The sequence below is a fragment of the Gymnoscopelus braueri genome (genome assembly GCF_963280865.1).
Source record: "Gymnoscopelus braueri genome assembly, chromosome: 4".
NCBI lineage: Eukaryota > Metazoa > Chordata > Actinopteri > Myctophiformes > Myctophidae > Gymnoscopelus > Gymnoscopelus braueri.
Window position 1 is genome coordinate 32,264,531 of NC_137605.1, and position 11,728 is coordinate 32,276,258.

Genomic DNA, 11,728 nt, shown 5'->3' on the forward strand with positions numbered 1-11,728 from the left:
GTATGTGTGCACGCATGCTTACATACAGTACATGTCTGCCTGTAAGTGTGTACATGCGTGAATATGCATTCATGTTGGCGATGAGGCTATTCCAACTGTCTCCAAGAAACCTGCGAGCCTAGGTCAATGCTATGATGCCTCTTCCAAAGACAATGAAAGGAAGGATGTTGCTAGTGGTCTGGAGCACATGTACAGAACCATATGCTTCCTGGCGAGTTCAAGCTCTCGTACATGCAGGTTTCAAAGGTGGAAAAGCTGGAGAGACTGATCACAGATCCATTGTCAAGGATATAAGAGTGCTCCTCTCTTGAACAGCAGGAAGGACAGAATAGCTTGAAGATTGCTGAGGTGGAGGAGAATGTCAACTGCCAGTGCGATGAAGGCAGCAGCATCATACAGTGTAGTAGGAAGGTATTTTCGCTTTCATCTTGGCTGGGAGAGAAAAAGGGCACCAGGATTTTAACCGTTTTTACAGTTTACTTTAGACTGATGCTAGGTTCTTGGTTGACCTATGATCCTAGATTACTGAGGCACTACACTGTCCCTATGCATTTGATGCACAGTATGTGTTTACCTTGCTTATTGTAAGTTGCTCTGGATTAAGAGTGTCTGCTAAATGCCTAAATTGTAGATCAGGTCTGTTTTGCAAACCATATAGTATGGTACTGCACAGGCTTATGAAACTGCCTTTTTCACTTTATGGGAGAAAACTGAAGACAAAAGATAATGAAAAAAAAAGAGAAGTATGACTAAGTTACAGAAGTGGTCAATGTTATCACCAACTTCATGTTATGGGTGGACAGGAAACAAAAGTCAGCCTGGGAATATTAATTGCAGCGGCCCGCATATTTGTTATTTTAAAAAGAATAATAAGTAGTGAAAGCTCATCTGTCAACCAAATAAATACAATAAAATGAATAGAAATGAAAGGGCCCCAGCATGATCATCTAATGGGCAAGACCCCTACGGTCTGTTTTACAAACCAGTATTGTACTGCACATATTTTGATACTAGGCCTACTTGCCTTTTTTCACGTTATGGGAGGAAACTGATTACAAAAAGATAAAAAATAAGAGAGAAGTGACCAAGTTACAGAAGTGGTACATTTTATCATCAACTTTATGTTGAGATTTGTGGACCAGTAGATCATATCTCACACTAGATATAAACTGTGGTAAATAGTGGTAAAAGTGGTTCTCTGGCTGTATGTGCGTGTCCACTATGCAGAAACAAGAAGATACTTAGAAGGAGCCATGGCTGGCCTGGTACAGTATCAATAGTGCAGCAAATGTGTAGCAAATATTCAGATGTATTGAAAAATGTATATATTTGTGACAACACTAAAACTGCAGACTAGAAGCAAATGTATGAAAAATGTCCACTGAAAAAGAAAAACGTTATATCATACTTATCATGATTATTATTGTATGTTAAATGTATTTTTTTTGTCTGTATGGCCATTCAAATGTTCTTTATAATACATAGTACATAGTCCCACAGGCTGCCCGATTTGCAGCTGGAATTAGTACAGAGCACTTGTAGTAGGTTGCACCCAGAATGTGTATTTATTCACCATAGAAAATCCAAAAAGGGACATGAAGACCATGTAATGTAGCTCTTTCACCCTCAACACCTGGACTCCAGTCAACTTGTAAGTGGCAGCCCTTTATGCTCAGCTAGCTACACACCTACAAAGTCACTGCAGCCCAATATAATTCATATTGTTATACTTTTAAAATGTTGATAAAGACTCTACAGTAGAGTCTTTATCAACATTTTAAAAGTATAACAATATGAATTGTAGAGTCAAAAGTAGAGTCTCTACTTTTGTACACCCCCCTCCCCCCTCTGTTAACACAATCATCATTTTAGTGCAGTGCCTAAAAATACAATAGTAATCATGCCACTCCGGTACAATAGGTGGCGGTATAGATATTGGTTTGTTGTTCTACAGAACCGCCTCGAGTTTACATTTGGACTGGAGTTTCAAACGGTGCAGCAGCGTGCAAGAAAGAACAGACTGAATCCACTGTTCATTTGAAATGGATGAAACTGTATTTGATGACGTCCTCGATGATTGGTTCATCGAGTCGCTCAAGACGTAAGAAATATAAAATGTTTATGATATCTTATCGGTTGAAACCATAGAGTTATAATATAGGTTGAAAGTGAAACCCCATACTTACTCACTAAGGCTGGTCTATGCGACTTTCAAAACCTTTCCCTTGGTGTAATTTCTCTCTCTCTCTCTCTCTCTCTCTCTCTCTCTCTCTCTCTCTCTCTCTCTCTCTCTCTCTCTCTCTCTCTCTCTCACCTATATATCTATCTATCAATCTTTGTATCTATCTATCTATCTATCTATCTATCTATCTATCTATCTAAGGGTATTCTATATTGTTTGCAAAGATCATAACAGATCATCATAACACTTAACACCTGGCTATTCCTCCAGATACAAGGACCTGCATGTCTATCAACTGGAACATCCCACCAGGGTCATAGAATGGACATCAGAAAGAAGTGGGTAAATGACGATTATAACAGCATAACAAGATAGTTACTAATGAACTTATACAATAATTATTATCATACAAGAGTACACCATTCTGATGAATGAGATTGTTTTGTTTTTGTCTTTACAGCTGTATGTGTGGCAGGCTATCGGCCAACCAAAAGTGAAATTTTAGAGCTACACTTGCCTCTGAAACTCCTTGCCGATGGAAACAAGGTAATATATAGTATACTAAAGCAGTAGTTCTCACGGACCCCCATCTGAAAATGTTTAATGCCATGGACCCCCAAGAGAGGATTTGTGTTTAAAAACGAAATCAAAATCATAAATGTTTTAACATTATTATCAACACTTTCCAGATTTTTCAGAAAAGTTCAAAAATAGCAGATGTACAAGCTCACGGCACGAAGTGACGCGCTGTGAGCTTGTACATCTGGCCAATGTATAAAATATGGATAAGGGGGTTACAATGTATTAACACATTTAGCTGGGGACCCCCTGGAACCCCCTCAGGACTCCTGGGGGTCCCCGGGCCCCCACTTTGAGAACCACTGATCTAAAGAGCTTAAGCTTTTTAACATTATTTATGAATATTGCACAGTGTCACTCAGCTGCTGCCACTCTGTTGGATGTGTTCAGGGTCTCTGTGCAGATCGGGATTTCAAAGTGGTCCGTGGCGGTTTCACAGGAGGCCCTATTCACACCCTCAAACACGTCCCAGGAACAAGGTAGGAAGGGTCTAAGGGCAGTGGTCTTACATGTAGGATCTATCTACACTGTCAAATCCACTGGGTGTTCAGTTAAAAAACCCATTAAGATCTGAGGCCGATTCTACAAATGCCTTCTAAATCAGTAGTTCTCACACTTTCAGATTTTTCTAAAATGTTCCAAAATAGCAGATGTACAAGCTTGCAGCGCGGAACCAAGTGATGCGCTGTGAGCTTGTATATCTGATATTTTTGTATAGCCAACGCTAAAATCTAAAATGACAGTTCCAGTGGTTAGGCATACAGGTGTAGTTGACAGTCCTGCCCAAAACCAGAAAAAAAATACCACATAAAATAAACCATGAATGCAGCATCTATCCCAAATCTTTTTTTCAACCTGATTTTCGCAATATAATAATAATTTGGTCACATTTAAAAGGTAACCTTTTGATATTGATATTCCCTTGTATTCATTAAAGGTGTATTGTTACCAACGATGGCCTCACCTCAAGACTGCAAGTGTGGGATATAGTGGAAGCTAGTGGTAAGTGACCTTTTCAATGCACATGAAAGATAATTGGTTTGCAGTGTATTCATATCAATATGAATGAGCTCATACAGAATTTCCATTGGGATTAATACAGGTCTATATCTATATGGTAAATGAAAAATACTTCATTTTGTCTGGTTTTAAACTAATGACTGATTGGTTTTAACCATATTTATCCCGGGAGACAGGACAAAAACTTTGTCTTATACAATCGACCAATGGTTCACAATCACCAGTTATGTGCATTCACACATTGGACCTCCCAGAACAAAAACATGTTTATAAACTCAAATAGTTGGGGGTTAATAGCCTTGCTGAAAGGCACCTTGTATCCGTTAATGTGTTTACTGCTGCAACCTTACCTTATGTACACATCTGCACCTATGTTCTGTTAACGTTTCTACTGCTGCACCTTATATACACATCTGTATTTGCTGCGACATTGTGACCTTAGGTACATACCTGTTACTTATTCGCTGCTTTTACAATGTACAGCAATACATTGTGTTTTTTTTTTCTTAAGTTAACATCAACAAATTCCTCCAACATGATTGATCCCATCCTGTCTTCTTCTCCAATGCCAGATGTGATCAGAAAGACTGGAGACATTGAGTCCAAGGCTGTAGGAGAAAGAGGCAGCAAGATTGCAGTTGGATCGATGTCAGAACCCAGTGTTCTTCATGGGTCTCAGATCAGCAACATTGAACTTACTGAACTATCCTCAGGAAAGTCTGTCTATGCACTGGGTAAGCTGTCTGGGTGGTAAATTGTTTTTGTAACGTGAAGTCTCAAATTGCAAATGTAAAATTAGAAATAATTAGGACGATGGCAGTTGGGAATGTATGCCTCTCTGGTTATGCAATACCCATTGTACCTGCTGCCATAGTACTTGTGCACTTGGATGCCAGTTTATGCTGTAGTACTATGATGTCATATTGATAACAACGGACACAGACAGATACAGTGATCTCCATATACGGGCATAAAGGGGACTGACTCAGGGAGAGACGGACACCCAGACAAATACAGAGATTTGTGGAGTCTCTGTGACATACTTGCATACAACGTGGCTGGGGGATATACTTGTACATCAAGCCACCTCATGCTATACGGAAACAGGAGACAGGCTCTTGACCTACTGTATGGGCCACATGGCTCAGTAAAGCTACTTATTAGGGGGTCTCTGCTTAAAACATTGAAGACCCCTGGGTTAGACGGTTCTCGAGATGTGCGGGACTGTCACAAGCACACACACACACACACACAGATTCTGTGCATTTATAGAAGGATAGTGCAGTGCATGACTTATGTCGCAGAGTGTAAAATTATAACACTTACCAGCTAGAAAATAACAAATATATATTCTGGGACAGTAGATAATGAACTTCAGATAATTTCCTCAAATGAATATTGTTTTCAGGTTGCTATTTAATATTTGTTTGTTTTTTGTATTCATAGAAACTGACAACACAGACATACTGAGCTCCTTGCATTTGGTGAACGACCATGTGTTCCTTGCCTGCACTTGCAATGGAAACCTCTATGTTGTAGATACGCGGACACCAACTGTTCCACAGCCCATACCAGCAGCAGATGGGAAGGATGCTGTCCACTGGTGTATGGATGTGTCCACAGACCAGTCCTCTCCAGTCCCAGCATGCTGTAAGGTCGCACGGATGTCCTCATCCAGACAAGTTATAGTGTCTGATCTCAGGGATCTGAGAACAGCTGTCTATCAGGCCAAATTGGACCTTCAGACTGATGGCCCTGTTACTGAATTCATGAATCTGTCATGGGCACCGGCGCTGGACAACTGCATTGCTGTGTCAGGTATGGAAACTATCTCCGTTTTGTCATTTTCAATCAATATTTTTCAAACTTCTGGCAAAGGCACTGAATAGTACCGTAACCCAGGTGTTCCCGGCTTGAAAGTTATAACAACGTATGTGTTCTAGGTCTAAATGGGTGATTGAAAACATTTACAAGTCTTGTGCATAACGGGTCATGGCGAAAACATATTGAGCACTGTTAATTGAAATGCTTGCACTTGTCACTCAACTTCACATCTGTGTATTTTAAAATGGTAATCGTCCTCTGCTAGGTTTTAACCCAGCGGTGCAGATCTATAACACTTCCACTTGGACAGCAAAGTCAAAGGAAACTCAGCCACTGTTTGAGCACCGTGGTCATGTGACAGCAGTAGACTCCAAGACTTCTTTGCCTGCCTTTATCACCTGCCATGTATGGCATCCTAGTCGGCCCCGGACTGTCCTCTCTGCTGCCACAGACGGCTCTGTTCACGTGTGGGACTGGATTCATAAAACGCCATCTAACCTCTGACAGTCAAGGACCAAGACGTTCTGCATTTGCAATGTTTATTCATTTCACATCTACAGTATATTCATTCGGTCTATTATCTTGCAGCATCCAGAGACACCTTTGGTTCACGCGGTGACTGATAAAGAGCTAGAAACTCAATGTATCAAAATCACAACCTACTGTAGGTAAGTCGACTAGTGGTTATCGTGTGGTAATACTCATGTTTGTTAATCATATTCCTCTAATACACTCATTCATAACATACAATGTGAAAATGGAATGTTACAATAACAAGTGGTGTCATGTTTTGTTATATAAAAGCAATGACAGGCAAACATTCTGGTATAAAAAAATGTTATGGAAACATCTAAATATGCTGTTGTTTATATGAGATGATTTAGAAGACCGTGGTCCCTTTCTTCTCATCTTGTTCTTCATGTGTTCATTGTGACCTGGATGAACTGGACGGAAGTTACAGACAGGGAGAGAAAAGGCTCAGAATGTGTATCTGCCAAAAGCAGAACCTGATGATACTTTTGTTACAATAATGAAGGTTGTGATTTTAATTGGGAATGACAACTCGGCAGGGTAAACTTACGTCATCATACTGAAATGTGGCAGCCCCTTGTCCAGCTGTGTCCCTTCTTCTGAATAAATCTGAAAAATACATTGGTCAACATACATTAAAAAGACTAACAAACAATACTCTTCTCAATAGCAGTAACCCGATCTGATGTCATGCTGTAATGTACAGTGTGCCAGTCTGTCTTGCACACAGCCTCCACAAACACTTAAAATCTTAAACATGCAGGCACAAACCATGGGAATATTTTTGCCATGCAAGGTGGTTTTTTTTTTCTCTTCAAATTTTTAGAGACTCGGAAGTAACTTTTGTTCACTATTCATACAACATGAGATACATCTTTCAAGTGCTCTTGAGACCTTAAAGTCAACCCCAATTTAACCCTGGCCTACTTACCAGTCAGACTCCTGAGTTTCACACAGCAAGCCACATAATCATCAAAGGAGATCTTGCCCTGTGTACTGAAACGCTTCACGATGATATTCATGGCCTGAGGGCTTAGTCTATAGCCTAGACACCAAGACACAATAACAAATAACATTTACATTTAAGGCATATGGTTGATGCCTTATTAACCGTGACTTACATGTGGGCAACAGCACAAATTAGTTTAATTCCTAATAATAATTAATGTGCGTTTAACCTGTAAGACGTCTTCAGAACCTGAATACGATTTGGACCTCTGGCCTTCGTCAGTGTCTACTGGTTTATTGGTAAACTAATGAAGGTCAGAGGGCCAAAACACGTTAATTTGTTTCACTGCTGCTATGCATTAAAATGAGAATTTAAACATTCCAGTGTGTTTTTAATAATATATTTTTTAGAATATGCACCAATATTAATCCAACTATATGAAGAAGCCTTTCAGGTTAAACATGTTGCAAATATCCAGTAGTTCTCAAGTTTTCTTTGGTGCCTTATGTATTGGGACATTTTTAACCTACTGTAACATGATTCGTTTTTTGCATTTACTGGCTTCTGTATCCAGTTTGTTATAGATTATCCATACCCATGGAGTTCACAGCATTTTGCATTTCCTGTGGATCCACAGTTCCACTGTGATCCCGATCGATGGACATGAAATGCTGCTTCCAGCCGTTCAGAACTGCCCACAGTTCCTTAAACTCATTGAAGCCCATGGTACAGGACATGTCCCGCTAGTAGAGGTCCTCAGTTAAGGATGAACTCATGCACTAACGTGGACATATGAAATTGTTGCATTATAATTGATCTTTCATTAAGGCTATGTATAACTAGTATATCATTTGGTATTCTAAATGTATCTTATTTTCAATATGATGATGGCTATGGATAACAAAACAAAGGGCAACGTTTTTTTTTGTTTGTTTAACAAACAAAACACAATTTTTCCTACAGTATTTGTCAACCATGTATTCTACTGAAAATAGTGACTAACAACCAGTCCTAAGAAACCTGTTGTGTCAATCAAACTGAAGCTTCTCTGATTAGTGAAGGATACATCAAGCATGGCGATCATCAGTCTACAGGTCTCCAGGTTGAAGGCTGTTAAAGAGAATAGAGCCAGTATAAACACTCATATATTGGTCTGAAATATTAAGATTAGGCATAGCAGGAATCCCAGAGTACCAAACCACTTTAGTGAAGTTCTTCATTATCTGATCATTTTTAATTGGTGTAAGTTTGGAGCATATATACCATAGACCAAATACAGAATATAAACTAAACCAAAAAAACAATATTACTCTTTTTACATTACAAAATGTGTGTTTATGTTATTTATGTAATGCCAGGGTGATTAGGGTTCTTAGGTTTGTGTAATAACTGTGATAAGTGTTCTTACGTTTGTATCCGCCAGAGAAGTTGGCCTGTGTAAGGCATCTTTGCAGCTCCTCAGCGCAGATTTGTCCATCCTATTAGAAATAGAATCATAAATGGACACGGTTAAAAAACATTGGAAAGACAAAGAAGAAACTCCAACATGACTGAACAAGATCAACTGGCATAGTTAACCTAATCAGAACAGTGTTGAAGTTACAATATTTATAAATTCCACTGAGGGAAAGGAACATCTGACAGACTTCCTCCACAGACTTGGTAGCCTAGCTCCAAATTCTGGCATTAATTGAATGTTGGTTAATAGAAACTGATTATAAATTTCAGCCTGTACAGAATTCTGGCTTGTAAAAAGAAGACAGTATGTGGCAGTCAGGGTGCGGTCACACCAAACTTTAATTCTGCCTATGCGGGCAGATTCTGCCAATGCTTTTCAATGGGAACAGAGTGTTTTTGTTTTAGGAAATCCTCGAATGGCAACAAACCACTCCGTTCCCATTGAAAAGCATTGGCAGAATCCGCCCGCATAGGCAGAATCTAAGTTCGGTGTGACTGCACCTTTATTCTATATATGTAGCATAAGTGATATTCTTGGGGTTAAACATGTAAAAATGTTAAAGCTCTATATTAAGATAGTTGTTATAAAAAGTGTGTTTCGATAACAGGGGTCTCCCCATCTCTCCAATAAACAGAAAATACATGTTCAGGTGTGTTGCCAATTTTATCCAATCAGAGAGAGTACCCATTTATCAAACAGTTCTAATTTTGTCTGTTCATTTATTTGTGCCATCACTTCCAATTTCACTTGTTTATCCATATCCTGTATTCTCTCTCCTGATTGAATAAAATTGGTATCCTGACCTGAAAATGCATTTAGATCTGGAGAGACAGGGAAACTCCTGTTACTGAACAGATACTAGCAATTATTACTATCACAATATAGAGCTATATTAACTCATAACAAATAAAATAACGTATACATGATGTTTCACAGGGCAATTACCTGTCCAGCAACAGCAGCAAAATATCCATATAGAGGATCCTGTTGTTGTTGTTGAGCAGGGAAGCCTCCTCCATACTGGAAAGAGGATTGAGAAGAGAGCAGAAGAAAAAAACAGAGAAAGAATGATTGGGAGAACAACAAGTAAGATTAGTAAAATTATTGATCAGGCGAAAACTAAAAATGCATTAGTTATTGCTGCATATTTGGGGTTAATACTTCATTGTAATACAATTGACAACACCCTTGTTAACCCTTGCTAACAAAGTCAGTGACTGTGTGTGTGTGTGTGTGTGTGTGTGTGTGTGTGTGTGTGTGTGTGTGTGTGTGTGTGTGTTGGCGGCGGCGGGGGTAACAATAGGCATAGGGTCGAATAGGCTATTATGCGGGATAGCTGTCAGTGTTGCCATGTTCACTTATTATTAGGGCTGATTTTTCAGTAAAGACCCCCCCCCAATACAATACTTTAGTTGTTAAAATGTTTTTAAAATATTCTAAATTTACCAATTTTTATCCAAGATTTTTTTTTAATAGCCGTAGCCCACATTCTTCTTTTGGGCTTGTTTTCATAGACCTAGGTGCTTATTTCTCTCGCAAAATCTGGCAACACTGATAGCTGTAGCTAAAAGGAAATAGAAGGCCTGCTAGGTAAAAAATAAAACATCAATCTAAAATGTGTGGATCGGGTAGTGTCTACAAAAGCCATTAAAGCAGGCTACGAAAGACCCGGGCCTTATAGCCATAATAATCTACAGTTGCCAGATCTACAGTAATTAAATCAAGTCAACTTCCTGACGCTTACAACATGGACGACAGACACATTACAACATTCATCATTATTTTTTTGCTAACAGCTCTTACCCCTCCTCCTGGATATCCACCTTGTCCTGGTGGGGGAGCGCCGTATCCTTGATTATACGCCATTTCTCTTTATGAAAAATGACACCGAAATATGATTTGGTAAACTGCCCTTTGCAGTCTGGGTTGCTACTCTTTACGTGTGAGGCGGTAGTAAAACTTATCTAGAGGGTGTGTCAGTTGTTCCGACTTCCGATGCAACCTATTTTGAACGGAGCTGAGCCAATGGGTAAACTGGTTATCTATTCAACTAGAAATGCGAGTTAACGCCCTAATTTATCATGGCGGATTCTTTTTCCAACTATTCGAAGGACCAGTGAGAATAATAGCTCTAACCTCCTCAGCTCAGCCTCAGATCGTTGTTAGCGTGTATATCCTTCCAACACAGTGTACTACGTTAGGATTGGTCGTTTATGACCACCTGACTAACTTTCTACCTATCATGAAAGATCACAACACCAAATGCGACAATGACAAAGGCCTTTATAGTCCATGAGCCAGAACCCCCAAGTTGAGCAATGCTTATCGAAATAGTGGGCAACAAAAATGACAAAATGTACTAAATAGTTATCATAATGAAACTTCCCCAGTTGATTACTTACATGAAGACAATGATTTATCGTATTACAAGTTTTCTGAAATTGTATATTTAAATATGCAAATTAGGTATTTAGTCCATGAGCCAGAGCCCCAAAATTGAGCCAGATATTGAATATTCCCTCGTTAAAAACCTTTGACTCCAACATCTTAACAAAATGAAATAAGAATGTTGACTCTGGCTTTGTCCAATGTTCCAATGTTGATTCTGGAAAGTTAAGTTATGCAAATTTGGGCATATTTTCATAATGCCTAATTTGCATATTTAAACATACAATTTCATAAAACTTGTAATACAATAAATCATTGTCTTCATGTAAGTAATCAACTGGGGAAGTTTCATTATGATAACTATTTTTTAAATTTTGTTATTTTTTCACCTGTCATGTACGGCCTATGGGGAAAATAACAAAATGTGTGATAAATATGAAAAAGCTGCTCCTGTGGAAAGGTTATCATATATTTATTTACTTATATTGACCCTATGAACAATTTAATATAGGTATGGTTTTGCCCACTCTTTCGATAATGAAATCTTGTCTGGCTCATGGACTATTAGTTAGGGCTGGACCTAATGCCTCCAAGTGGACCCAGTGGTGGAAAGTAATTAAGACTTAAGTACATCATACATGTACTCAAGTAGTGTACTTAGGTACAATTTGTAGGTATTTTTGTTTTACTTTACTGGAGTATTTCCAATTTTCAATACTTTTACTTCTACTCCACGACATCTCAGAGGCAAATATTGTACTTTTACTCCACTACAATTATTTTAAAACTTTAGTTA

The 11,728-nt window shown here is 38.8% G+C and overlaps 2 protein-coding genes across 3 annotated transcripts; one reads left to right on the plus strand and one right to left on the minus strand.

Moving 5' to 3' along the window:
• Positions 1-1,972: 1,972 nt before the first annotated feature.
• wdr73 (WD repeat domain 73) lies at positions 1,973-6,117 on the plus strand. Its single transcript, XM_080425608.1, has 8 exons — positions 1,973-2,101; positions 2,453-2,520; positions 2,643-2,728; positions 3,152-3,240; positions 3,699-3,763; positions 4,354-4,515; positions 5,228-5,599; positions 5,871-6,117. The coding sequence occupies exons 1-8, from the start codon at positions 2,043-2,045 to the stop codon at positions 6,107-6,109; spliced, it is 1,140 nt and encodes a 379-aa protein (XP_080281734.1). The 5' UTR covers positions 1,973-2,042; the 3' UTR covers positions 6,110-6,117.
• A 10-nt stretch (positions 6,118-6,127) lies between these two features.
• sri (sorcin) lies at positions 6,128-10,770 on the minus strand. Of its 2 annotated transcripts, none has more exons than XM_080425621.1 (8): positions 10,352-10,770; positions 9,490-9,565; positions 8,494-8,563; positions 8,152-8,195; positions 7,681-7,828; positions 7,068-7,181; positions 6,687-6,745; positions 6,128-6,549 (listed from the first exon to the last, which is right to left on the minus strand). In XM_080425621.1, exons 1-8 carry the CDS (start codon positions 10,408-10,410, stop codon positions 6,523-6,525), a joined length of 597 nt encoding a protein of 198 aa, XP_080281747.1. In that variant the 5' UTR covers positions 10,411-10,770; the 3' UTR covers positions 6,128-6,522. The 2 variants fall into 2 exon arrangements, with proteins under 2 accessions (XP_080281747.1, XP_080281746.1); XM_080425620.1 differs by having other exon boundaries at positions 9,490-9,564; positions 10,348-10,770.
• Between the last annotated feature and the right edge of the window lie 958 nt (positions 10,771-11,728).

Excerpts from the sequence above, each read along its gene's own strand:
- wdr73 (XM_080425608.1), top strand. The coding sequence starts at position 2,043 with ATGGATGAAACTGTATTTGATGACGTCCTCGATGATTGGTTCATCGAG. Across the intron at positions 2,102-2,452 it reads TTCATCGAGTCGCTCAAGAC|ATACAAGGACCTGCATGTCT; the intron begins GTAAGAAATATA and ends CTATTCCTCCAG. Across the intron at positions 3,241-3,698 it reads AAACACGTCCCAGGAACAAG|GTGTATTGTTACCAACGATG; the intron begins GTAGGAAGGGTC and ends TATTCATTAAAG.
- sri (XM_080425620.1), bottom strand. The coding sequence starts at position 10,410 with ATGGCGTATAATCAAGGATACGGCGCTCCCCCACCAGGACAAGGTGGA. Across the intron at positions 9,565-10,347 it reads GTGGATATCCAGGAGGAGGG|TATGGAGGAGGCTTCCCTGC; the intron begins GTAAGAGCTGTT and ends TCCTCTTTCCAG. Across the intron at positions 8,196-8,493 it reads CTTCTCTGGCGGATACAAAC|CCTTCAACCTGGAGACCTGT; the intron begins GTAAGAACACTT and ends TCTCTTTAACAG.